A 26,158-nucleotide genomic window follows, 5' to 3' on the forward strand; every position below is an offset into this window, starting at 1 on the left:
AACTCTCATTAATGTTCTTAACCATACTTCTAGGCCCAGGGAAGGAAATACTTCATTTAGAATATCTGCAGAGGCCCATGATAGCTTAGACTTTTCTTTCTCATGATCTTGGCATTTTTTTTTTAATAAACAAACATACCCCTTCATATATCCTCACATTCATTTTCTCTTCTATGTCAACATTCACTTATAAACTATGTACCCCTGAGGACTGAGAGGGTAGATTCAACAAGACAATAATATTAGTCATCTTACACTAATAATACCCATGATCCTATAAATTGTGGGGGTTTTGGGCTTGCTTTTTTATTATTCAGTTTTCTAAAAAACTGAAATTTTTTTTTTTTTATAATGATTTTTTATTATATTATGTTAGTCACCATACAGTACATCCCCGGTTTTCGATGTAAGGCTCGATGATTCATTAGTTGTTAAAAAACTGAAATTTTTATAACATTTTAGGAACATATAAAATAGCATAAGATGATTGTACTCTTTGTGAATCTAGTAAATAGGAACAGTACTTCCTTTGCTGGCTTACAAGTATTCTTGAATAGTAAGTGTACCTACAAAATTACTTACTATCTGAAAATTGTAATTGTTCACTTTTGTAGAGCATTTCATCTTTAAGCTAAAGCTGATTCAAATCAAAGCCCCACTGACAGCTTTTACATATTTCAGTGGAAACATTGTGTAGAAATGCTCTTTTTATAGGCTGCAAAGTATAGTATAAAATAAATCGCTGGCGATACCTTTACTCGAAGTTTTATTACTGTCATCAGTGAAGGTTTCAAATAATTTTGGGGGGAAGCAAATGCTCTTTGTTAATTCAAAGCATATCAATTTCAGGGTCTGTGGATTGAAGAGCCGTGTGACGGAAACTTTCAATGCTTCTTGATAGGGAACCTCTAAAGCTATTCAGTTCTATTTTACCAAGCACCTGTTTTCTGAAAAGATGTCTTGTATTAATATGTAAAGGAGTCTGAACAATTTTTGGGGAAAAAGTCCTTGAGGTTATACTCAGGAAAAAGATACTCTGTTTGGATTTGATCTGTATGAAGATGCACTACTCAGCATTGTAAAGCAGTAATATAGGTTATTTGTGCTCCATATCTTTTCCTTTTGCTTTCATTGTAGTCAGTGGTAATATACCATTATATAGAAGCCATCTTATAAAATATTAAAGATAAAAAGAAACATTTAAAAATAAAAACACAGAGATGCCTGAGTGGCTCAGTTGGTTGGGCATCTGCCTTCAGCTCAGGTCGTAATCCCAGAGTCCTGGGTTCGAGTCCCGCATCGGGCTTTTTGCTCAGTGGGGAGCCCGCTTCTCCCTCTGCCTGCTGCTCTCCCTGCTTGTGCTCGCTTGCTCACGCTCTCTCTCTAACAAGTAAACAAATAAAATCTTAAAAAATAAAAATAAATAAAAATAAAAACCTAATTACCTGATTTTTTCCCCTTGCATTAAACTAAAGATAAGCGAGCAAAGGAGAAAAACAGAACAAATGAACACATCAGACATTCAGAATGTTAAGAATCTTCTGTTTTTGGAGGAAGAAAAAAAATTCATTTCAAGGAAGGAAAAAAAATCTGTAGAGCTGACAACAGAATTGCCTTATAAAGTGAATGTCTATGTTCATATCATTAAAATATGCCTATTTTACTTATCCCATTACCATACTGATGGGAGGGAAAGGTGAGAAACTTTGGGGAGAAAAGATATGGTTTATTTATTTATTTTTTTGGCTTAAACATTTTTTTTTATTATTATAGTAACTATTATTCAAAATATAGTAATGAGTGTAGAAAGTTGATCTTTGGATTTTTTCCCAGCTTTATTGAGGTATAATTGACAAATAAAAATGATATATTTACAGTATACATGTAATGTTTTGATATGCATATACATTGTAAAATACCACAATCAAGCTAATTAACACATTTATCACATAGTTACCTTTTTGGGGGTGTGTATGTGTCTTAAGATCTACTCTCTTAGCAGATTTCAAGTATATAATACATAGTATTAACTATAGTCACTGTGTTGTACCTTGGATCTCCAGAGCTTACTTGTTCTGCAAACTGGAGCTTCGTACACTTTGACAGCATCTCCCCATTTATCCCACCCCCTAGTCCCTGGTAACCACTACTGTACTCTCTGCATCTGAGTTCCGCTTATTTAGATTCCACATATAAGTGAGATCTGCTGTATTTGTCTTTCTGTGCCTGGCTTAGTTTGCTTAGTGTATGTTGTCCAGCTTCATCCATTTTGTTGCAAATGACAGGATTTCCTTCTTTCTTAAGGCTGAATGATGCTCCTCTGATTATGTGTGTGTATCATTTTCTTTGTCCATTCATCTGTTGGTGGACACTTAGGTTGATTCCACATCTTGACTCTTGTGAATGATGCTGCAATGAAGGTGGGAATGTAGATATCTCTTTGAGATACTGATTTTGTTTCCTTTGGAAATGTACCCAGAAGTGGAATTGTTGGATTATATGGTAGTTCTCTTTTTAATTTTTTGAGGGACTGCTGTATTGTTTTTCATAATGACTATACTAATTTACATTCCTACCAACAGTGTACAAGGATTCCCTTTTGTCCACATCCTTGCCAATACTCGTTATCTTTTGTATTTTTGGTAATAGCTATTCGAACAGGTAAGAGGTGATATCTCATTGTGGTTTTAATTTACATTTCCCTGATGATTAGTGATGTTGGGCACCTTTTTATATACCTGTTGGCCATCTAGATGTCTTCTTTGGAAAAATGTCTTTTCAATTTCTCTGCCTATTTTTTAATCAGATTGTTTGCTTTTCTACTGAGTTGTAGGAATTCTTTATTATTTTGGATATTAATCCCTTACCAGATATATGATTTGCAAATATTTTCTCCCATTCCATAGGTTGTCTTTTCACTTTGCTGGTGCTTTCTTTTGCTGTACAAAAGCTTTTTAGTTTGAGGTAGTCCCATTTGTTTATTTTTGCTTTTGCTGCCTCTGCTTTTGGTGTCAAATCCAAAAAGTCATTGCCAACCCCAATGTCAGGGAGCTTACTGCCTATGTTTTCTTCTAGGGGTTTTATAGTTTCAGTCCTTATGTTCATGTCTTTGATCCATTTTCGGTTGACAGTGTCCAGTTTCATTCTTTTGCATGTGTGTGTCCAATTTTACCAACACCATTTATTGAAGTGATTATACTTTCCCAACTGTATATTTTTGGCTCCTTTGTTGTAAATTAATTGACTGTACATTCATTATTTTTGGGCTTTACATTTTATTCCATTGATACATGGTGTCTGTTTTTATGTCCCTTTGCCCGTTTTTGAAATTTATTTTTTAAATTATTTTTTTAAGATTTTATTCATTTCAGGGGCGCCTGGGTGGCACAGCGGTTAAGCGTCTGCCTTCAGCTCAGGGCGTGATCCCGGCGTTATGGGATCGAGCCCCACATCAGGCTCCTCCGCTATGAGCCTGCTTCTTCCTCTCCCACTCCCCCTGCTTGTGTTCCCTCTCTCGCTGGCTGTCTCTATCTCTGTCAAATAAATAAATAAAATCTTAAAAAAAAAAGATTTTATTCATTTCAGAGAGAGACAGCAAGCTGGGGGGAAGGACAGAGGGAGAAGGAGAGAGAGAATCCTTGAGCAGACTCCCCTTTGGGTGTGGAGCCCCATGTGCTCAATTTCAGGACCCTGAGATCATGACCTGAGCTGAAACCGAGAGTCAGACACTTAACCGAGAGTCACCCAGGTGCCTGTCCCTTGCCCATTTTAAAAATCAGGGTTTTCTTGCTATCAAATTGCTTGAGTTCCTTATATATTTTGAATACTAACCTATCAGATATAGTATTTGCAGATATTTTCTCCCATCCTGTAGGTTGCCTCTTGGTTGATTGTTCCCTTTGCTGTATGGAAGCTTTTAGTTTGATGCAGTCCATTTTGTCTATTTTTGCTTTTGTCGTCCTTTGGATGTTAATTAGATATATGAAATGAAATTATAAACAATCATATAATTTCACTTTTTTGGTATCCTATAATTCAACTTTATATGTGACATTCTTAAAGCATTCGAAAAACTAAGTTTTGTGTATTTAACCAACAGAGAAACTAAACTAAAGTAATTTTTGTTTTAAGGTTTTCCACAATAAAAGCAAATTTGTTCCACAATTCAAAGGTAATTCAATCATCCACGAAACTGAATACAGAAGAAATTTCAAGGGTTTATCTCCAGTGAAAGAACCAAAATTAAGAAATGATTTGAAAGAGAATGGAAATTTTGAAGCAGTATCTCCTGAAAAGGTATTCATCAACATCTAATTTTAAACAAAATAAAAAACTTATGATTTTAGACTCTACACATTTTCTTTTACCAAACACTACCTGAGATTTTTGGTTTTAGCTGGTTTATTAATTCATTTGTTTGTTCATTATTTGCTAGATATTCATTAAGCACCTAGTGGGATCCAGGCACTGGGTAGGTACTGAGAATACAATTATAGCCACACTATGCCCCACACAGCTCTTGAGCTAGTAGTAGGGAGACACAGACGTAACCAAATAGATATAATACTGTGGCAAGTGCTTGGCAATACGGCAGGTAAGTCTGTGATGTCTAATAGCAAATGATTGGCCTTACAGTAATGTGAGCTATAGAGGTAACAGTAGTGATAGAAATATATACTTTAAATTAAACAATGGAAATCAGACACAAACATGCATACATACATGTATTTTTTAATTTTAATTTAATTTTAATTAAATTAATTAATTAATTAATTTATTAATTTATTTTTAAGTAGGCTCCATGCCCAACGTGGAGCCCAACTCAGGGCCTGAACTCAGGACCCTGAGATCAAGACCTGAGCCGAGATCGAGTTTGATGCTTAACTGACTGAGCCACCCTGGTGCCCCTTTTTTTGTGTTATGTTATGTATTTATTTATTTAAAGTATATATACATGCATTTTAAACCAAAGCTTCAGCATGCCAAATTATAGCTAGTCTAAGTTATATGATATACCACAGCACATACAAATACCTACCTCTGAAACTACAGCTTATTTAAGTTCTAGTGTCAGGTTAAAATTATTGTAAATTCTAGGTAAATGGAGTAAAAGTCCTATTTTCAAATCTTCTGGAGTGTTATAACTAATGCTTTATGGGTTCTAAAAATAGAAATTATATGACTAAAAGTAAATTGGCATCTATATATTTATTTCTGTACAAACACATATATACATATTTTTGGATCTTGATATTAGGCAGAAAAAAGGGTTGTTATTCAGTAAAGCAATGTGGTTGGTAACTTACTCAGTGGGACTTTATATGTAATTATTGTAACACCAGGGACCCCTGGCTGGCTCAGTCGGTTAAGCATCTGACTCTTGATCTCAGCTCAGGTCTTGATCTCAGGGTCATGAGTTCAAGCCCGCATTGGGCTCCACACTGGGCATGGAACCTACTTAATTACTGTAACACAATTGAATATAAATTTAGAATATCAAAGGCAAATGTAAAATCACTGTTCAATAGGTAGTAACATCAAATTTATTTATTTAGATGTTTATTTGTTAATTAAAAGGTTTTTTTTCCTAGCTAAGGATGTAAAATTTCTTTGTTATAAAGTGAACCAAATCCTGAGCTATACTTCAAAAAATCAACCAGGTATACAGGTTTCAAAGCTTGCTTGTTGATCGCTTGTGACTTCTCGGTTATCTTTAGTAGTTAAAACTTACTTCCACAAACAGAATTGTAATATGATATCCAATTATATTTTGTAACATTTATGTTTTCACATTCACCTATAACATATTTTAAACATAAAATGTTTAAATAATTTCCATTTTAGTGTAATAAAACAGATGATCCTTTAAAATTAGAAGCAGAGATGGAATCAAAAGAGTCAAACCAGCCTAAAAAGAAGCTTACTCCTTGGAGACATCAAAGGCTTGGGTATGTATTTTAGAAGGAAAATATCATGGTATTTAGATGATCAACATGGTGAAATATTTACTCTCATTTCGTTTCTGTTAGGAAGGTGAATTCTGAATATAGGGCAAAATTTCTGAGCCCAGCCCAGTATTTATATAAAGCCGGGGCTTGGACCCGTGTGAAGGAAAACATACCAGATCAGGTGAGTATACATAAGCTCAGCAAGCCCACATTTTCTCTGAGCCTGTATCCCAGTTCAATTTCACAATGAGTTTCATTTAGTAATAGAGACTACGGTTTAAAGGTGTGTGATACAATAGTAGCACTGAAAGTATCAGGAACTTAAAGTTATATGTTAGAATATAATTGATCAGTGTGTTTACTTTTTTAAATATCAAATAGCTCCTTTTTCAACTAGAGATTGTTATTAAAGTCTTTTAAGTTAAAAAGGCTTTTTACAATCCAATATTTCATTGTGTTAATACAACTCAGTTTATAGAATTATAGCATTGTAGTTTTCTTAATAATATCCAGACCTCCAGTCTCTGAACTGAAGATCGGTTTTCAAGATTAGTTTGTCTGACAGAGGCATCCACTGGCAATGTGGACCATGACAGTCTGTATGCATAGGGGAGGAGTGGCCTGTGCTGATCGAGGTTTGAGCTCTAGTGTTGGGATACCCTGACATATGGGAGAAATTCTGAGGATCCTAAAGAAAAGTTTGAAGGAAAGGGTAAACCTAGAATTGGGAAGCTTCTTACGGTCAAGAACAGTGGAGTTTCTGGTTGTTGTGCAATTACCATCTTTTAAACCACATCTTGATGATTTCCTGCCTTTTCTGTGTGCATAAGCAAAAGCAAAACAATTTAGACTTAGTAAATACCCCCTCTCCCATCACTGCGAAGAGAGAGATCATTTGGATGGGGGATGAATCTTTTATTTAGCTCTGTACTTGACGCCATGGCTAACAGTAACGTGTCGTGAGCCTCTGGAGGAAGGCATTGGGGCACTTTGAGCAGCTGGCTCTTGGCACTGGCAGCTCCCAGACCAATGTCCTGGTGAGAGTCCCGTATTCCACGTGTTGTTTCAGGAGGCTCCTTGATTCCTTTCACTGTGGCTGCTCCTGGTGCTCTCTACTGCCCTACTTGGGCATGGCTCAGCAACAATTCAGGCCGAGTAAAAGGCAAATCTTAAAGCTGTCCCAAATATTGTTGGAGGCGAAATTCACATATTCACCCTGGTGAAGTAAAGTTAAAAAATAAGAGCATCAGGAGCAAGCCTGATGAAGCAAAGGAATTGTGTCCATGAAACTCCTGAGCAGTTTGTGGCCATGCCAGACCTTGGTGAGGAGCTATGAGGATTCTCAAGGGGAAATGAGGAAAAGCTGGGGGCAGAGGCAGGGTACAGAGCGTGGCCACAGAGGGCTAGTGTGGCCAATTAATAGGTGTTAGCCACTGGCCTGTTACTTTTAGGGGCTTCACTGGGTTGGACTCATGAGAGGCTCCTTGTTTTGGAAAGATTATCTCTTAGTCTCTGAGACTTATTTAAATTAAGGTGAGTTGGTATTTAGGCGTCAGATCTAAAAATTTAGTGGACTAGAGGATTGTTTTGTCTGGAATCATGATAGGGTGATGGTCCTTATCCTGGTCTGATGGAAGAAAACATTTCTGTTGATGTTAATTTAAGACCTGTCTTTTCAAGTTTTCCTATTATAACATCTTGGTAACATGACTTTTTTAGGCTTTAAAAAAATTCATTGCTAATGCTGGTTGTTAATGTTTAAATTAGTGCTATTGTTTGCCTTAACCTCTGTGGGCAAAATAATTCAAAAAGTGAATTGGAACTAGAAAAGAATAAGAAGTTTTAGCTAAATTTTATCGATGATGGTGATAGCAGTTTCAGTTGACCAGGTCATAGATATTTAATATGGGCCATATTTTAGCTAAATCTTAGGTTTTATTTTTAACTTGAAGACATTTACTTATTGGCTGCTTATGAGGTATCTAAATATAAGGTACTCCCTCATTTTCCCTTTCCTAACGTTTCATGAAGGAATGTTATTCACACTCTTCAAATGCACTTGGACATCAGTGACTTTATCATTAGAATATTAGCTTTTTTAGTCCTGTTATAGTTTTCTGGTCCATATGTCATATTTATTTCCTCCTATGTTGTTTGAAATATTACACTTTTTGAATCTATTTATAGTCTAGTGCCTGGGTATTTTATCTAAGACCCAGCTCCTATTCATATAACATTAGAGTGGTTTGTTTTATTTGTCCAGTGGCTGCATATGTCTTATCTCCATTATAGAACCACTGGCACTATTGCTTTTTATAAAAGCTCGCTTAAAGGGTTTTTTAATAATAACCAGCAGTTGCAATTGTTCAGTCTCATCCTTAGAATAACTACTGAACCTGTGTTAAATTTCTTTTTTCTTGTTTATTAGGTAATCTTCTAATCATCCAAACTACATTAGTTGAGATACTTTTTCCTAAAGTGTCTTCCACAAATAGGACTTTATTTCAAGATAAAGTTCCACATTTGAGAGACATGCTATAATTTGACAGACATTGTAAGGATGGCTAGGTGTAAAATGACTCATTTTGAGGGGGATGACCTTTGGGGAAAATTTTTTATTTTTTAATCTTTCAGTTTTTTTATTTGAATTTTCTGTATATAAATTTTAAACAATTTAGTTGAATTCTTATTTTGGGAAAAGAAATTTAGAAATGAAAACATTCTACTTTTAGCATTTATATCCTATAATCTGATGGTGTTACTTGGAAAGGAATGTGCGTGTTGTTTTAATTGAGTTTAATTGAGTTCCTACCCTTTTTAGTGGCTCTGCTTGTGGACTGTAGGGATTGTTCTTGATATTGAGCTCATACCATTAGGTTTTTTTCTTTTTTAGTAGAAAAACTTGCTTTAGGAAATATCAACTTTCTATTTTTTCATCCTAATTTAGGATCATAGAAATCTAAAATTAGGTATTTGTAAACCACTATAACATTAGCACTCAGATTATTAATAAAGATTGCTGTTAAATTTCAAACATTGAGTTTTGAAGGTAAATAACAAATAGAACTGAATAAAGTTTTACAGCATTTCCATAGTATCTCCTTTTTAAAAAATATTGTTGACGAGTAAAACCAGATCACTGTGCACATGGAGGGGATATTTACCCATTCGCTCATTCATCAGACAATAGGTGCTCCCACCTGGATGGAATACAGCCTTCTCTGCTGCTCCTTCCCACCCCCCACCTTACATACAGTACAGGGCTGATGGACCCGCTTTGAACCACTCCTTCAATTTATATCTCCTTTGTTTATTACGGCATAGACCATCCAGTATTATGATGATAATTTATCATAGAGGAGGAGGTCTGCCTCCTCTATCGGACTGTGAGCACATTGAGTGCTGTGGGGACCTTCTTGCTTATCTCTGGCTCTCAGCCATCCAGCTCAGGCCTAGCACTTAGTCCACACTCAGCACACTCAGGATGTGCTGCATTTTCCCTCACATTATGGACCTTATAGGTTAATGGGAGAGAATAACAAGAGCAATTAATTCCAGTAGAATGAAATAAGTACTAATGGGGATATGCATGAAGGGCCTTGAGAACTGGAGGAAGCTGTACTAAAGCTTGAAGATTTTACCGTGTAGGTGAGGGAGCAGCTGTGAAACATTTGAAACATGAGGGAAGTTAATAGAAATAAAATCTGGTTTATATCAAGGCCCTTTATAACAAGGCCTTTGTGCATTCACAATACCCTGGTGAGGGGGCGCCTGGCTGGCTCTGCTGGTAGAGCATGCGACTCTTGATCTTGGAGTCCTGAGTTCAAGCCCCACATTGTGTGTGGAGCCTACTTAAAACAAAACCAGCAAAACACCCTGGTTAGTAGTTCAATAGATTCAAACTGTATGTCTCAGTTCCACCTGTTAAATGCAAAAACCACTCTTAGGGATTAAGGTTTAGAAATTAACAGAAATGTTAGATGAACATGGCTCAATTTTTCTTGGCAGTAAAGAAAATATCCTGAATTATCCTTCAGGAGTGTTTCAGGTTTGGTTCATTAGAACAGTAGGATCCTGCTGGGATTATATAGTTTCTTATGCCACCATCACAGGTGCTGTCCTTTGCTTTGGCTAATTCCCTACAGATGTAACACTTTCATCCCTTTGCGTTCAGGAGTGTCTCCTTAAGGACCTGAGGATGTGTTTCTCTAGTTGCTTGCAATGCCAAGTTCATTATTTGCTTTTTTGCCTGTAAGTGAAAGAAAATCTTAGCAGACAGTATCAGCATATCCTTTTAATGTTATTATTCCATCTATATGATAGGAAAAATCGAGCTTTTGAAGAATAAATAAAGATGATTTTAAACAGAATTTTAAGCTACAACTTAATTTTTTTACGTGGTGGAATTGAATTTAGGGAAGCCAGCAGGTGGCAGTATGACGCATAAGATGAAAGGGTTTGAAAGCATATAAAAGGTGCCTCTCCATATGAAAAGATGTTATTTGCATATTAGGGAATTCGAATTACCTTAGAGTTCATCAGAACGTTTTTGTTTTTTTTTTTTGTATTGTCACTTTGCTGAATATATTACAATTATTATTTTGTGGGCTATTCTTTTATTTAATACATTTCTTAAAAGTTGAGGTTTTGCTGATGCCAAGGGAACGTTGAGGAATTTGGAGAAGGAAGCCTCATGATTCTCTCACTGGGGGCTTCTCTGGTAGTAGCAGCTATTGTGGAAGCCAGGAAATAAAGCCAGGATAGGGGTTTCTGGCATGTCCTACTCTCATTACTCTTCCAGAGGTGGGGAGGTAGGAATGATAATAGGTTACCTGTTGTTGATAGCACTCCAGCCATGCAAGAATGTGGCTGGTGTTCAAGGTAATATTAAGATCTCTTGCTCAGAGAATGAAATATTACTAAAAATAATTTACAAATATTGATTGACAACTTTGTTATGTATTTAGAAGGAAGAATAATCAGGTATTTCATTGATACCCATTAATATTCAACTATGGCATTAACCTGTCATTAAGCATGTTTCTGTATTCCTCTCCTAGGCTTCTCTAAATGCCATGTGGTATGCGGAGGTTGGTTGCTTTTGAGTTTTTAAAAACTGTAATAATGCATAGAGTACCTGTGTAATTTCAGTCGAAATACGAAGTAGGTGTCAATATTTTTCTTAGCTGCTGCAAATTCTCCTTCCTGCCTGCTGGCCTGAAATAAAATAACTGTATTGTGCTTTAGCTTGATTGTTTTAATTTCTGCTTAAAAATGCACATAGTCTGATGAGTGTCTGGCCCTTTTTGCCTTCTTTTCTCCTTGTTCTCTGGCTGTATTTGTGTATCATCTTTGATAAGCTACGTGGTGATATTTGCAAAGGAGTACTTAAAGTAACACACAATGTCTCAACTCTCCTGCGTAGGTTAAAGAACTCCGAGAGAAGGCTGAGTTTTATAGGAAACGAGTTCAAGGAACACATTTTTCTCGGGACCATCTGAATCAGATTCTGTCTGACAACAACTGCTGTTGGGATGTCTCCTCCACCACGAGCTCAGAAGGAACCATTAGTAGTAACATCAGAGCTCTAGATCTTGCCGGGTGAGCTATGTTCTTTGTGGATGGCACAGATGTATGTTGTAGCTTAGGTAGATCATGGAATCATATAGGAAATTGACATGACCACTCAAAATTTGTCTTCCGATCAAATGGAGATATGCCAGCCACTTATTACATTTCATTATTTTTAGTGTATTCTCTGTGAAAGTAAGGCTGTGTGTAAATAATACGTAGTGTAAATCTAGAAGACTGGACTTTATACTATATATATGTAATTTTTATGATATCTCTTAAGGGTAAACTAGGAATGATTATACAATAGATGGAAAGAACATTAAAAAGTAACAAGAAGAAAAGGTAGCAACAACATGGCAACTTAGAGAATATAAGCTAGTGTATATCCTGTTACCACTCATTAATGGATTTCCGTGGTTAATATGACACTTAGGCCCTGATTCTGTGGGACAGTTCTCTGCTCTTTAGGTTTTAATTTAACATTATATAGCTTTATAAGAGAAACAGCACATTGATTTGTAGCAAATAAAATAGTCTTTAATTGTTGTGATATGTCAATAAAGTCATATAAGCCAAATTGAACTTTAAGTTCTAATTATGACATCTGATTTTGAAAATTCATCACAAAATCCATTCTTTAGGAATAACTGGAAAAGTTTAATCTATCTAAAGTGTACAATTTGAATCAGTTTGCTTGATCCACAAGTACACTTGAGTTTGTGCATAAACCCTAATTGAGTAAGTGAACAAGTTAGACCCTGTGGAGTCCTCATTTATGTGTGTAAATGCCAGTCTAGGAGACACTCATGAGTGTTGTCAACAGTGGTACAGGCATGCATGTGTGAAGGTAGGAGTAAGAGGTGATACATGTATTTTATTTTAGAGTATTTTAATAGAAAATCCTAATTGTAACTTTAGTGTATTATACTGTCAAATGAACTCTTAATTAGAATTCTTTCTTCAGTATCTGGGCAAAGTAATATCTGTGGGAAACAGTTGTGAACACTGGAAGGGAATGACAGACTCATTAAATTGAGTATAAACTAGAAACCTCAAACTCAAGTTTGAAACTATTTCTGTCATGCAGAGATCCTACAAGCCATAAGACTTTGCAGAAATGTCCTCCTACAACACTGGAAGAAAAAAGGCCTGTCTTGGAAGAGCAGCCCCAGAAAAATACCACAGAGAAATTGGGTGTGTCAGATGCTCCCACCACACCTGTTAGAAGGCGCCTGGCATGGGACGCAGAGAACCCGGATGAAGGCTTGCAGAAACAGCCGAGAGAGGAGGAGGAGGGCGAGGAAGAGGAGGAGAAAGCAGAAAAGGACAAGCAGGTTCATACGGGAGAGCTGGAGAAGTTGGAATTACATGAAAAATCTAAGGCAGACAAGATAAAAGAAGGGTAAGAGTTTTAAATTGATCAGTATACGGAAGCATTATGCACACGGTTAATATTTTTTGTTTTGTCTCTAAGTACAGTGGCTTACACTCTTGGTTTTATGACTAATAAAGAACAGATGTTCCTTTAATGTCACAAAGCAGGCATTTTTATATGATTTGTAATTTGATTGACTCAGGTATTTGAGTCACCAATAATTGGTAGTTGAGCACTTGAACACTGGGGGGAGGAAGTCGTTAGGGTTATTTTCATGTATGTCCTGCTAATTATGATTTACCAGATTTGTAAATGTGTCTGGAAGAATGGCTTTCTTTGTGATTTGAGGAAAATAGCTGATATTCTTTAATATCAAATGTTTTACCAAAAAAGAAGGATAATGTATTGTAATATTAAAATAAGTGATTTCTGCAAATAGCTAATTCTTGTTGGTTTATATCTTAATTGCTTTGGGCAGTGGTTCTCTACCACTGATAATGATGCCTTTTGTTCATAATCCAAATCCCTTATCATTCTGTCATGAGTTTTGTGCCTAATAGGAAACTTAGGCCCTGATTTGATGGAAGAATTCTCTGCTCTATTGTTGGTGACTTGCAGTGATCTTCCCTCTTTTCCCATATTCAGTCACTCTTAACCTCTTAACTGCATGGGGATTTGTTTTTTCAGAAACAAAATGGCCTTATCTAATAAACTGTGTATTTTCTTATTGCACAGTAATGACAAAATATTTTTAATCCTATTTTCTGGAGGAAATGCTTCATAGTAGATTGTTTGGACTTGTAGGTCGGATTCTTCATCCGTATCTTCTGGAAAAGGAGGCCGGCTTCCTACTCCAAAGCTGAGAGAACTTGGTGGAATCCAAAGGACTCATCACGATCTCACCACTCCAGCTGTTGGTAATGGGCAGACGCTGTGGTTCTTATTTTACCTGCTTTTTCTGTATGAGAATTTAGTTTGAAACTTGTTGTCTTCTGCATTTTTCCAGGCGGTGCTGTTTTAGTGTCTCCATCTAAAGTGAGGCTTCTAGTCCCAGAGCAGAGGAAAAGAGTGTCTTCTCAGGATGGCTTAGAAACTGCAAAGAATGATTTTAGGAAGGTAAATATTTATATTTTTTGGGGAAAAACATCTCTTTAGGAAGTGATTATTTTAGTCATATGTAACATGAATAATAGGTTCAGATTTTAGAAAGTTCTGTGTGTCGTGTGGAGATGATGCTATTAACCTGCTTTCAGTAAAGGCAAGGCATTGAATTGTTTTTTCTGACAGTAACATTCTATTTCTGCTGATACACTTTTTTTTTTTTAAGATTTTATTTATTTATTTGAGAGAGAGACAGGGAGAGCACAGTGAAAGAAGCAGGCAAAAATTCTGGCCCCGATTGAACTTCTATTCTAGTAGAGAAGGGAGACAATAAACAGATAACTAGGTGCAATACACAGTATTTTAGACAGTGATGAGGACTAAGGAGAAATATAAAGCAGGGGAGGTAAATAGGAAGTAACCAGGGAAGTTCTCACTGAGAGGGTGGCATTTGAGCAGAATCTGAAGTGGGTGAGAGATTGATGCATATGCACACGTAGGAAGGCATTCCGGGGAAAAAGAACAGCAAGTACAAAGTCTCTGAGGTAATCAGGTACCCGATTCCTTGGGGACCAGCCAGAGAGCAAGAGAGGGAGAGTGTGGGCAATGAGTTTGGAAGCGTAGTGGGGAACTAAACTGTATAGAACCTTATAGGTCATAGCAAAGACTTTGAATTTTATTCTGAATGAAATGGGAAGCCTTTGGAGGGGCAGAGGAGTGATACAAATTGACTTAGGTTTTCCCATGGTTATTCTGGCTGCTGTATTGGGAACAGACAGCAGGGATGTGAGAGCAGGGGCATGAAACTAGGGAGGAGTCAATTACACTATCCAGGCAAGAGGTGATGGTCGTTTGGTTCATACTGGTAGGAGTGGAGGTTGTGCGATGAAGTCCGATTCTGGATATGCATTGAAGGTGTAGCTGACCAGATTTGCTGATGGCTAAGATATGGCATGGGAGAAAGACAAGAGTCAAGGACAACTCAAGATTTTTGGCCTGTGCAGTAAGGATGGAGTTGCCACTTAACTGAGATGGGGAAGACCGTGTCAGGAAAAGGTTTGTCAGGGAAAGCGAAGAGTTCTGTTTCGGACATATTACGTTTGAGAAGCTTATCAGATGTGCAAGTAGACATGTCGAACAGGCAGTTGCCTTTCCGAGTTTGGAGTGTGGGAGGAGAGGCTGGGCTGTAGATACAGATTTGAGTGTTTATTGTCTAGGTGACACAGGTATGTGAGGTCTTGAGACTGGGGAAGATCATCAGGAGAGTGGGTACAGATAGAGAAGGGTATGTGTAGATAGGTGTCAGCCCCAGTTTTCTGATACTGGGAAGTTGAGGTGTAACCAGCAAAGAGGCTGATGAGAAATAGCCAGAGAGGTGGTGGGAAATAGGAGACCGTAGTATCTTGCAGGTGTCAAGGAGGAGGGAGTGTCAGGGGTGCCTGGGTGGCTCAGTTGGTTGGACGTCTGCCTTTGGCTCACGTCATGATCCCGGGGTCCTGGGATCTAGCCCCACGTCGGGCTCCCTGCTCGGTGGGGAGCCTGCTTCTCCCTCTCCTTCCTGCTCATGCTCACTCTCGCTATCTCTGTCTCTCTCTCTCTCAAATAAATAAATAAAATCTTTTTTAAGGAAAGGAAGGAGCATCAGTGCTACTGATGGATCAGTAAGGTATGAGAACTGATGATGGTGACTTTGACAAAGGGCAGTTTTGGTGGTGGGGAGGGACAAAGCCTAAATGCAAGTGAGTTCAAGAGAAATGAGAGGAGAGGAATCAGAGGCAGTCATCACAGACAATTGTTTTAAGAGTCTTTCCCATGGGGGCGCCTGGGTGGCACAGCGGTTAAGCGTCTGCCTTCGGCTCAGGGCGTGATCCCGGCATTCTGGGATCGAGCCCCACATCAGGCTCCTCCGCTAGGTGCCTGCTTCTTCCTCTCCCACTCCCCCTGCTTGTGTTCCCTCTCTCTCTGGCTGTCTCTATCTCTGTCAAATAAATAAATAAAAAATCTTTAAAAAAAAAAAAAAAGAGTCTTTCCCATGAAGGGGAGCAGAGTAACAGGTGGTAGTTGGGAGTGAGGTCAAGATGAAGGAAATAACAGCACATTTATATGTTGACAAGAACAGTTTGTTTGTTTGTTTTAAAGATTATTTATTTATTTGAGAGTGACAAAGAGTGTGAGCATGGGGGAGGGGCAGAGGGAGAGGGAGAAGCAGATTCCCCGCTGATCAGGGAGCCCAACACGGGGCTTTATCCCAGGACCCTGAGATCATGACCTGAGCCAAAGGCAAACGCTTAACTGAGTGAGCCACCCAGGCGCCCCAACAAGAACACTTTTAAAGAGAGAAAGAGCTGATGCAGCCCCAGCCAGCCCCTTTGCACCTGTGCACTGAGTGCCGCACACCCCTCGAGATGTTGCATAGGATCTGGGGGAAGAGCGAATGGAAGGGTTGATTTTAGGCACTCTGACAGTTCCTTCTTTGTTACAAAGGAGGAAGAATATGTGAGCATTGCTGATTAAATAGGGAGATGTGGTGGGGAGCCTTGGGAAAATCTCTTTGGATTGTTTCTTGGTGGCACATGAAGAAAGATCCTTGATGAGAATGAGACTGGGGAAGAAAAGGTTGGAGGTTTGAGTAAAGAAAAGGAGGCATGAAATGGTCTTTTCAGAGAGTGGGAGAGGGAGTGGGAGAGGGAGTGGGCCAGGGAACTGTGAGATAATGCAGGGCGACATAAAGGGCTCATTTTTGGCTGGTGGTCACAAATTTGAGGTAAGACCAGTCATGATGAGTTGTGTGTTTTTCTCCAGCCATGTTTGGCTGCAGAGGTGCAGGATAAGTAGAGAGTTGGATTTAACTGGGGTTCATGTTTTGTCAAGGAGTAAGAGGAAATGAGAAAGGGGGTCAGGGAGTTAAGGTATATGCCGGGAATTGACTGTGATGATTGGCCATGGAGGTCGAGTTAGTTAGGGCAGAAAAATAGGACTTGGGAAGGTAAGGCACAGTGCAGAGGTGACAGGATCAGTGGAAGGTCTTGGCAGACTTATTGAAATCGGGGTACCCATGGGGATTAGTTTTAAAGGTAGGAGGTGGTGGTCCAAAATTGGAAGTCTGGAAGCTTCTTGGAAGTCAAGGATGCTTCTTAGAAGAAGTACTAATTGGGTTGAGATATTGAGGAAGAGGAAGAGTTGACGGCGTAAAAAGGGTGGAGGAGAGAAGCATAGCATGTGTCAGTATCCTGGGGTGAGAAAGAACATAGGGTTCTTTTTTTTTTTTAATTAATTTATTTCAGAGAGAGACAGTGTGCAAGCAACTGTGGGGAGGGGCAGAGAAGAGGAAGAGAGAGAGTCTTAAGCAGACTCCACACTGAGTGGAGGAGCCTGATGTGGGGCTTGATCTCATGACCCTGAGATTATGACCTGAGTCAGAACCAGGAGTCGAATGCTTAGCAAATTGTATACCACCCAAAGGCCCCCATAGGGTTCTAAAAAACAAAGGCAAGTATAGTGTGTGGCAGGGAGTAGGTCAAGATGAGTCTAGAAAAGATAGCAGTATGGAAAATTTTTGTCATTATCTTGAGAGCAATGGGAAGCCATTGAAATATTTTAAAGACCTTTCTGGTTGCCATGGAAAGCAAGAGTAGACTGTGGTTACCCTTAGAAGGTCATTGGGGTATTCGAAGTAGGACGTGTTGTAAGGAGGGTGGGCCTGGACTGAAGTGGATGAAACTGAAGAATTGTGTAAGGGGAACAAAATCAAGGCTTGGTGCTGGGTTGCATCATGGGGGCAGTGAGAGACCAGGAATGATTTTTAGGTTTCTGTCTTGCCCAACAGGATTGATGGGGATGCCATGTACTGAGTAAGAGAGCTCTGGACAGAAACCACCTTTGGAGGGGGACATCAGGAATTTCACTTTCATTCACTCAATTCGATATGTAATGTGCTCTTACTATGTGTCAGGCACCGTTCTAGGATCTGGGGATTCACTGGTAATCACGACAGAATCCCTGCCATCATGGAGCTCACCTTTTCATTTTGAGAAATAGATAATTTTTTAAAAAGATAATTTCAGCACAAATAAAATCACAAAGGCCCTCCGAGGTGGGGGTGAGGTTACTTTACATTAGGCCATCAGGACAGGCACCTCTGAGGAGGTGACATTTTAGCTAAGAGCTGACTCATGAGGGGTGTGTCCAGGCAGAGAGTAGCAGAGAGCAGTAAGTACTAGTGGGCAGCGGTGAGAGTTTTAAAGAGTAAGAAGACCAGTGTGACTGGGGCGAGGAGAGGGTAGGAAATGAGCTTTGGAGGGGGGTTTGGGTAAGGAGGGGGGATGTCATTCTGAGGCACTGGGAAGCCCTGGGGGGTTTAAAGCTACACAGCAAACATGATCTGATTTACGTAATGAAATCACTCTGGCTATTCAGTGGAGAATGGGCTGTATGGGGGGTGGGGATGGGGTGAGGCCAATGAGAAGGCTTTAGGCTCAAAAACAGATCACCAAGGCCATTAAATTAAACTTGGGAAGCCCATATGTTACAAATATTCTAGAGTTTCATTCAGGCCTTTTTAGCAGTAGTGAAACCAGTATGACGGATCTCAAATTCTGTGTATATATGTAGAAAAAGAAAAAAAAATCGAACAGTTTTCCTAAGTGCTAATTATAATTATAAAAAGGGAAGCAAGAGAAAGATTTGTGATTTTATTTTAGATCTTGATTTAAAGAGAAATGTTTGTCAGAGAAGACCTCAGGCCTTCTCCACTTCAAAGCAGTAGGTTCTCTAATTGCAGAAAACAATATCTAAGGTCAGAAAGCAGTGTTTTGAATATTGTGTCAATAAACCCAAAGTCAATGAGTAAAGGCCACATTTACAAGGAATAATTAGGAAAGTTTGGAACTGTGTTTGATTTTACTCGTTTAAATTCTCCTAATAAGTAAAATTATACAAGGACTTTTAGGATAGTGATATGTTATCACTGTGGAAAATAGAAAATACTGACCAACTAAACAGAATAAATGCTGTCCTCCCTACTGTTCAGGGGCAGCCATTATTGAATGCTTGAGTTCTTTAGATATATAGTGTATTTGTCTATTGTGCTTTAGATAAGGTTTCATAATCTATTTTTTTCTCACTTGGCAATGAATTGTGAACATATTTACATATCATTAAATATCACTTACAATTAAGTCTTAATAGTGACATGATAGGCAACCTGTAGTTATACCAGCTGTTTATTATTGAAAGCAGTTTTTTAAAACCAGATGCCTATTGTTATTTCTTACTTTTTTTGTTTTGAAGAAATGCTGTAAAGGAATCATCCTTTAACTACTTTTTTGTTCATATTATCTCTTTTTGTGTAAATACTCTGCAAGTGTTATTGTGTGATAAAAGAACACAAAATTTTAAGGCTTTGCTGTTTCACCAGCTCCCCAGAGAGATTGTGCTCCCAACAACACTCTAGGAGAGTGCCAATTTTTTTATGTCCTTGTCAGCATTGGGTATTATAGTGTGACTTTCAAAAAATTTTTTATCTTTTAATTTGCTAAGTGAAAAATTAGTATCTTGGCGCTTTTATTTTGAAATTATTTGATTACTAGTGAGATAGGATGTTTCTGCTGTTTGTAATTTGTCTATATAAGTCGCTTATATATATCATTTTTCGATTTTTAATTTATATTTTACTACTTTAAAAGAAATATTTATGTAGCAATGATAGTTCATTGTCAATATATGTTGTATATTTTCCTCAAATTTGTGATTTAAAATTTTTTTAATGTTTATATATTTTTATATAACTAAATATGTTTACCAGTTTTGGTTGTTAGGCTTATAAAATCTTCCCCACACAGAATTTACATAGATTTTCCCCATAATTACTCCTACTGCTTTTATGGTTTTATTTTTTGTGTGTTTAAAGGTTTGATTTTTTATATATATATATAGACACTTTTTTTTTTTTTTTTTCCTTTGGGGTCACTTAGAAAGAAAGTCGTGCTATATCCCTCCTGACTTCTCCAGCTGCTGGTATAAAAACAATCGATCCCCTGCCTTTGAGGGAAGATTCTGAAACCAATATCCCCAAATTTGCTGAGGTAACTCTTCCAGTTTCAAAAATTCCAGAATATCCAACAAACACACCTGGGCAGTCTCCTTCTCCGCCCTGTGCTGCTTCCTACTGGCATCCCTCTCGTCGAATTCAGGGCTCTCTGAGAGATCCAGAATTTCAGCATAATGGTAATTATTTTGGTTTTAATTTTTTGTCTTTTAAAATGAAAGTATGATGGGTACAAAGGCTTAAGTAAGTACTATATGTTAATAAATTATGTTACGTAGTATTTTAGTTAAGGTAACAGATTTCTTTAAACGGGGAAAGTCTCATCTCCTCTCCGGAACACTTAACTGTGCTATAACCCCAGTTCACTTTTGTATAATTGTGAGGTTGCTTTCTTTCTTTTTTTTTTTTTTTAAGATTTTATTTATTTATTTGAGAGAGAGTAAGAGCCATGGGGACCGGGCAGAGGGAGGGAGAGAAGCAGACTCTGTACTGAGCAGGGAGCCCAATGTGGGGCTCAGTTCCAGAACCCCGAGATCATGTCCTGAGCCAAAGGCAGCAGCTTCACGACCTGAGCCACCCAGGCGCCCCAAGTGTGAGGCTTCTTTCAAGTTCTTTCCTATACACAGAGAGGCAACCCCCTGGATGCCAGTAGCACCCCTTTCCCAGGTGTGACATCTACAGATGTCTTCAGACATTGCTAAATGCTGCCAAGATAGCGAATTCAAGGCCATAAGTTATTTTTCTTTCATTTTATTAGGCATTGCTGTGCTCTTTTCTAGCTTCCACTTTTACTGTTGAAAAGTCTTGTGTTCTCATTTTTTTATCATTGTGTGTGGCTTCTTTTTCCCTGGCATCTTTGGAGACCTTCTCTTCATACTCAGTGCTCTGAGCTTTTACCACAGGTCTCTGTTTTGCTAGTACTCAGTGGACTTTTTCAGCCAGGGAACTTGGTTCCTCACTTTCTCGAATTATTTAATCAGTAATTCCTTCCCCTCCATTTTTTGTTTCCTCCTCTCCTGGCATGCCTTGTTATTCTGATGTTGGACATGATCTTATTTTCTTATCTTACCTTTCCTATTTTCCATCTCTGTCTTTTTATTTTAATTTGAAAGGGTTACTCATTTTTATTTTTTACCTCTTCTTCTGAGTTTTAAAACATTTTTTTGCTATATTTTTAATTTCTAAGAATTTTTTAACCCTGTATGCTCCCCGATACAGCATCTTGTCCTTATTTTATGGATGTCATGTTCTATCTCTTTGAAGAGATAAATGTTATATAGAATTCCCCTGTTTTGACGATGGTACCCTTGCCCTCAGTTGAACCTGTGTCCTTCAATGAGAATCGCTCTGGTAAATCTTTGGAGATGGAACCTCCATGCCTTTTTTGGGAGGAAGGGCAGTGAGTCAACTGCAAATTTAAAGAAGGATTTGGCAGCCTGTTCTGTAAACCAGTTTCCTGGTTCAGTCTTACCTTCACTCCAACTTTCAAGGGTACTTAGTACTCCTAAACCAGAGCCAGGAGAGGAGAACAAATTAGCTGCTTCTTGGTTTCCTTCCTCTGCTGGCTTAGGATTCAGCTCAGGTATGACAAGGACACACTCACTGCTTTTCTGTTTGCTTTCCATTTTCCAAAATTTTGTTGCTGTTTTGTTGTCTTTCATTTTCTCTGTGCTATGGGCTTATGTCATTCTTATAAATGTGTGTAGTCTACCTACCATCTTTAAACAGAAGCCTACTGCATTTCTTTAAAGTTAAAATAGATCAATATTGTCACTGTAAAGAATTCTAGAAATTTTCTATTGTTTGTTTACATATTTGCTAAGCACATTATAAATTAGTGAATGGTCTGTTAATAATAATTTCTATTAAAATATAAAATAATAAAATTTTTGACAGTCTACTTTCACTAAGATTCTCCTGTAAATAAGATATACTGTTAGGTGGCTTTGAAGGATAATTTTTCTGCCTTTTTTTTTCTTCAGTGGGAAAAGCAAAGATGAACAATTTCCAGTTGCCTCAGCATGAAGTCTTTAATGATGAAGGTATTTCAGTAGTGAATTAACAAATGATCAAAGTGTGAGGTTTTAATATATGGTAGATCATAATAGTATTATGATCTCAACATTGGATTAGCACTGTATAGTTTACCAAGCACTTCCACAGATATTATTTCATTAGATCTGTGAAACCCTGTGAGGGGGGTAAAATTATCCCCATTTACAAATGAGTAAACTGGGACCTAACATTTTGAAGAATTTTTTTTAGGGCAAACAGATGATAAGAGAGATTATGCCTAGCCTCACACCTGAGGTCAATACTCCTGTTTTTCCATCCTGGCTAGCTGGGGGTTCAGGAGTTTGGTCTAGCATATCTATCACTTTTTTCAAATGTCTATATATTGCCAATTTTCAGTTCTCAAAAAAAAAAATATGATTAGGGAAAATGGACTTTTTTCTTGTGTAGCAGTCATTCTGACAAATTCATTTGCTTCTAATAGTGGCAGGAGGAATTTTGAATTCCTGATGTGAACAATCAAAATTATTATTTTAATTCATCCTAAAATGTATGAAATTACTGAATTTATAAATTTTGGATTTGAAAGTAAATTTGAATTAATACTTTATATATTATAAGTTCATATACATTGAAGATTTTCTCTCCTCTTAGCAAACTTGGGACTTCTTTCAGAATTCATTGAGCTAGAAATCAAGTTATTATGTTTTGAAATGCAAACATCTGGACACTTTGAATCCAGTTGTGTTTTCTTCTTAATGGAAGAACAGTGTTTACAAACAACCTTATAATAGATTTGCTTACTGAGAATGAGGAATTTCTGTAATAAGAAGGGTAGCATGTTGAAGTCAAACATTATTTCTACATTAAGTGAAATTATTCTGGAAATGTGATGTAAGCACTATGTTAAGGTATAGCATTTGTTTTAAAAATGCTCACAAAAGCTTTTTGCTTTTTAGAACAGCTGTGCTTTTTAAAGTAGGACAAGACAGTATGATGATGAATTATTTCCAAGTAATACTGAAATCACAGGCCATGTGTTTAGGTAAAATGACATTGTGGGATTTCAGGCAGGAAACAGAATGCTCATTTAGCATTAAAATGTTTGATTTCTAAGTATGGTAAACTTGGGAAATTATGGTGAACTATCCTGAAAATGTTAATATATTTTAATAATTTTTTTCTGACAGTCAATATTGACATTACCAAGCTTGATGCTTTTAATTTTCTGTTAATGTTATAAAACAGTATTTTTATTAGAGATGTTTTCTACATTGATTATAATTTTTTCATTGCAGATGAGGACAGATTATCTGAGATTTCTGCTCGCTCTGCAGCTTCTAGTCTCCGGGCTTTTCAAACTCTGGCACGAGCTCAGAAAAGGAAGGAGAATTTCTGGGGCAAAACATAATTAAATGTGTATCTAGTGAGCTGCTTAACAATCTAGAAACAATTGGCATAATTTTTCTTTATTGCTTTTCTATGTTGAGACTTTTCAAGTGTTTGGATTTTTTTCCCCAGCATTTCCTACTTAAAAAGAATTGGTTGACTTTTCAATAGCCAATTCAGTTTACTTGGAAAATTTTAACACAGGTTCATAAAAATTCAACTTAAAGAATTCTTTTGACACCTATCCCAAAGTACAAAGATGTAGATTTCTTCACATGTTGTAAGTTTTATATCAAGGATAGCTGGTAGAATTGTGAATTTTACCTATCCACAGAATATTCTAAAAAAGGAACAAAGTGAAGTAAAAATTAAGATCCAAGCGTGAAGTATATATTCCTTGAAGATTGGTGTTATCTTTATGATTTGTAGATGTCATAAGATGAATTTGTTGTTCCTGTAACTTTTGCTGTAGCATTTCTTTTTATTTTAGTACCTTCTATACGTGGTTGCAGTGTTAAGAAAATTGTACTTTAAATTGAAAATATGAGCTGTATATATTTTTCTTATTTATGTAACAAAGTTTCCTGAGAGAATATGTATTTTTGATCTTTGTGTGTATTCTATTTGTATAAGGACTTTGGCTTACATTTGAATAATGTCTAAATTTTGAAAAATTATTTGTATAATGGAGAGTTAAAACTTTGTAGATATTTTGAAATAAAAATTGATCAAGTATTTCAATTCTGTTTGTTTGAAGTGTTTCATGTTTTTGGCTTCTCCAGAAAGTTGCTACATGGAATAAATAATTATCTTTTAGAAACAGGTTAACTAAATGTTCTACTTCTTTTGCAGCTGTCCAAATTCAATAAAACTGGAGTCCACAATAATTTCGTATGAATATAGGGAAAATGCAGCATTTACAAGGCAGATTTATTTTTCAAAAATTTAACACATAATTTTTGACTATTCTTTACTCATAGGACATATTCTGTTTTCTTACTCTTTACTTCATCTTGCAAATCATAAATCGAATTTTCTGAAAAATATGAATTTCATAAACATGTGATGTTTATAAGAATACACTGAAGACAAATACACAAAATAGTCATACCTGTTGGTTAGAAAACAAATGAAGAGTCTGTTTTAAAGTGCTTAATTTGGTTAAAAGTGCTTTTGCAAATCATTGATTCACAGTAAGGTTGTTAAAGATCTTATATTACGGGGTTATAAATAACTGGGCATATAAATATTTGCTTACATCTCACTGACATTAAAATAGTTTGTTTATAAAAGTTATTAAGGCACTAAAGGTGGGAATCAAAGTTAGAAATTAGTGTATAATTGCTGTTTAGAACACAAAATCATTTGGCTTTCATACACATGTACTGAGGCATATTATCCGTAAGATAAATTTGGAGCTTACTGTGTCCCTAGAAGCTTAGAGGTATCATTATCTTCTTCCTCAAAAGCTGGTTAGTTTAATTGGTTACCATAGAGTTTTCAATGACCACTGATCTACAGTAAAGAAAGGAATTATAGCTAGCTTGCAGGGAATTGTGTATAACAGTCTATGTTACCCTAAGCTACAGACTGTAAAATATGGGTGCACCTGTTGGAGTAAGTCACACCACATGAACTTGCTCTATTGGATGTTCGATAGATTAGGGAACGGTTCTTACGAGGTTGAGGTTATCCCCAGTCTCTGGGTGACAATTTAGCTTTGTAGTATCCTGCTGACAGCCTCTTAAAAGCACTACTCAGTGGCCCTGGGGAGAGAAGAGTGTTGAGAGATCCGTATTCTGTACTGAAAGCAGCTCAAAGGACATGCATTTGAGTTTGTGGGTAAATAGTTTCAGTTACACGAGAAATATGCCATGATACTTGCTGGAGTTTAGGCGCTGGCATTGTTAATTTTTAAATCAATTTTGTTAAAGCATAATTTCATGTACAACAAACTGCAATAAAAAAAATTACAGCTCAATGAGTTTGGAAAGAACATATACATCTGTGAAACTGCCCTACAAGATTTGTTATTACAGATCCATCATCCTAAATTTCATTTCCCTCTGCAGTTCAATCCTTCCTTCCACCCCTAATCCCAAGGCCATTGCTAATCTGCGGTCAGTATTGTTTGTAACAATTTTATATAAATGGAACCATCTTTTATATCGCTTTCACTCAGCATGTTTTTGGAAGTCCTCTTTATTATGTCCTGGTGTTTATGTTCCCTTTTGGTCCATTTACCCAGCAGTGGACTTTTGGATTGTTTGCAGTGTGGGACTGCAATGAATAAAGTTGCTATTAATATTTGCAGTTTTTGTGTGGATATACACTTTCATTTCTCTGGAAAATAGGTAATTCAATATTTATTCATCTTTAATGTAATTTCTACTTTGAGTATACAGGCAAATCAATATTTTAAACTGGTGGTTTGGTCTTTTTGTCAAAATTGGTATCTCACAAGCTAGACTGGGGAGCAAACAGAATCACAATGGAAAGTTTTTCCAAAATACACATGCCTATGCCTCTGTTCTTTCACCCATCTTCACTCCAGATGCTGAGATTCTCATGTGTCCCTGGTTGAGAACCCAGATAAAAATGTACACATATGCATATATGGTAGGCTTTGGGTGTGCTTTCTGGTATCACCTCTGGATCTCTTGGGATTTTGAACCTCGTATTAAGAACTCTTAAATGCTGATTTTAAGAGTT

The 26,158-nt window shown here is 37.1% G+C and overlaps 1 protein-coding gene across 3 annotated transcripts in view; it reads left to right on the forward strand.

The window, feature by feature from the left end:
- The window catches only part of SAXO6 (stabilizer of axonemal microtubules 6), a 31,185-nt gene extending 7,038 nt beyond the window's left edge, over positions 1–24,147 (forward strand). The window contains exons 5-15 of one of the 3 annotated variants that reach the window (XM_045789635.2): positions 4,132–4,296; positions 5,845–5,948; positions 6,030–6,129; positions 11,009–11,038; positions 11,374–11,549; positions 12,610–12,924; positions 13,702–13,814; positions 13,904–14,013; positions 19,971–20,081; positions 22,027–22,086; positions 23,356–24,147. In XM_045789635.2, the coding sequence (XP_045645591.1) occupies positions 4,132–4,296; positions 5,845–5,948; positions 6,030–6,129; positions 11,009–11,038; positions 11,374–11,549; positions 12,610–12,924; positions 13,702–13,814; positions 13,904–14,013; positions 19,971–20,081; positions 22,027–22,044 (1,242 nt within the window). In that variant the 3' untranslated portion in view covers positions 22,045–22,086; positions 23,356–24,147. Of the gene's footprint in view, positions 1–4,131; positions 4,297–5,844; positions 5,949–6,029; positions 6,130–11,008; positions 11,039–11,373; positions 11,550–12,609; positions 12,925–13,701; positions 13,815–13,903; positions 14,014–19,970; positions 20,224–22,026; positions 22,087–23,355 lie in introns of all 3 variants that reach the window. The other 2 variants (XM_045789633.2, XM_045789634.2) reach the window with 2 other exon arrangements.
- The last annotated feature ends 2,011 nt before the right edge of the window (positions 24,148–26,158 follow it).

The sequence above is a fragment of the Ursus americanus genome, chromosome 17, assembly GCF_024610735.1.
Source record: "Ursus americanus isolate L20-20 chromosome 17, mUrsAme1.1.p, whole genome shotgun sequence".
Taxonomy (NCBI): Eukaryota; Metazoa; Chordata; class Mammalia; order Carnivora; family Ursidae; genus Ursus; species Ursus americanus.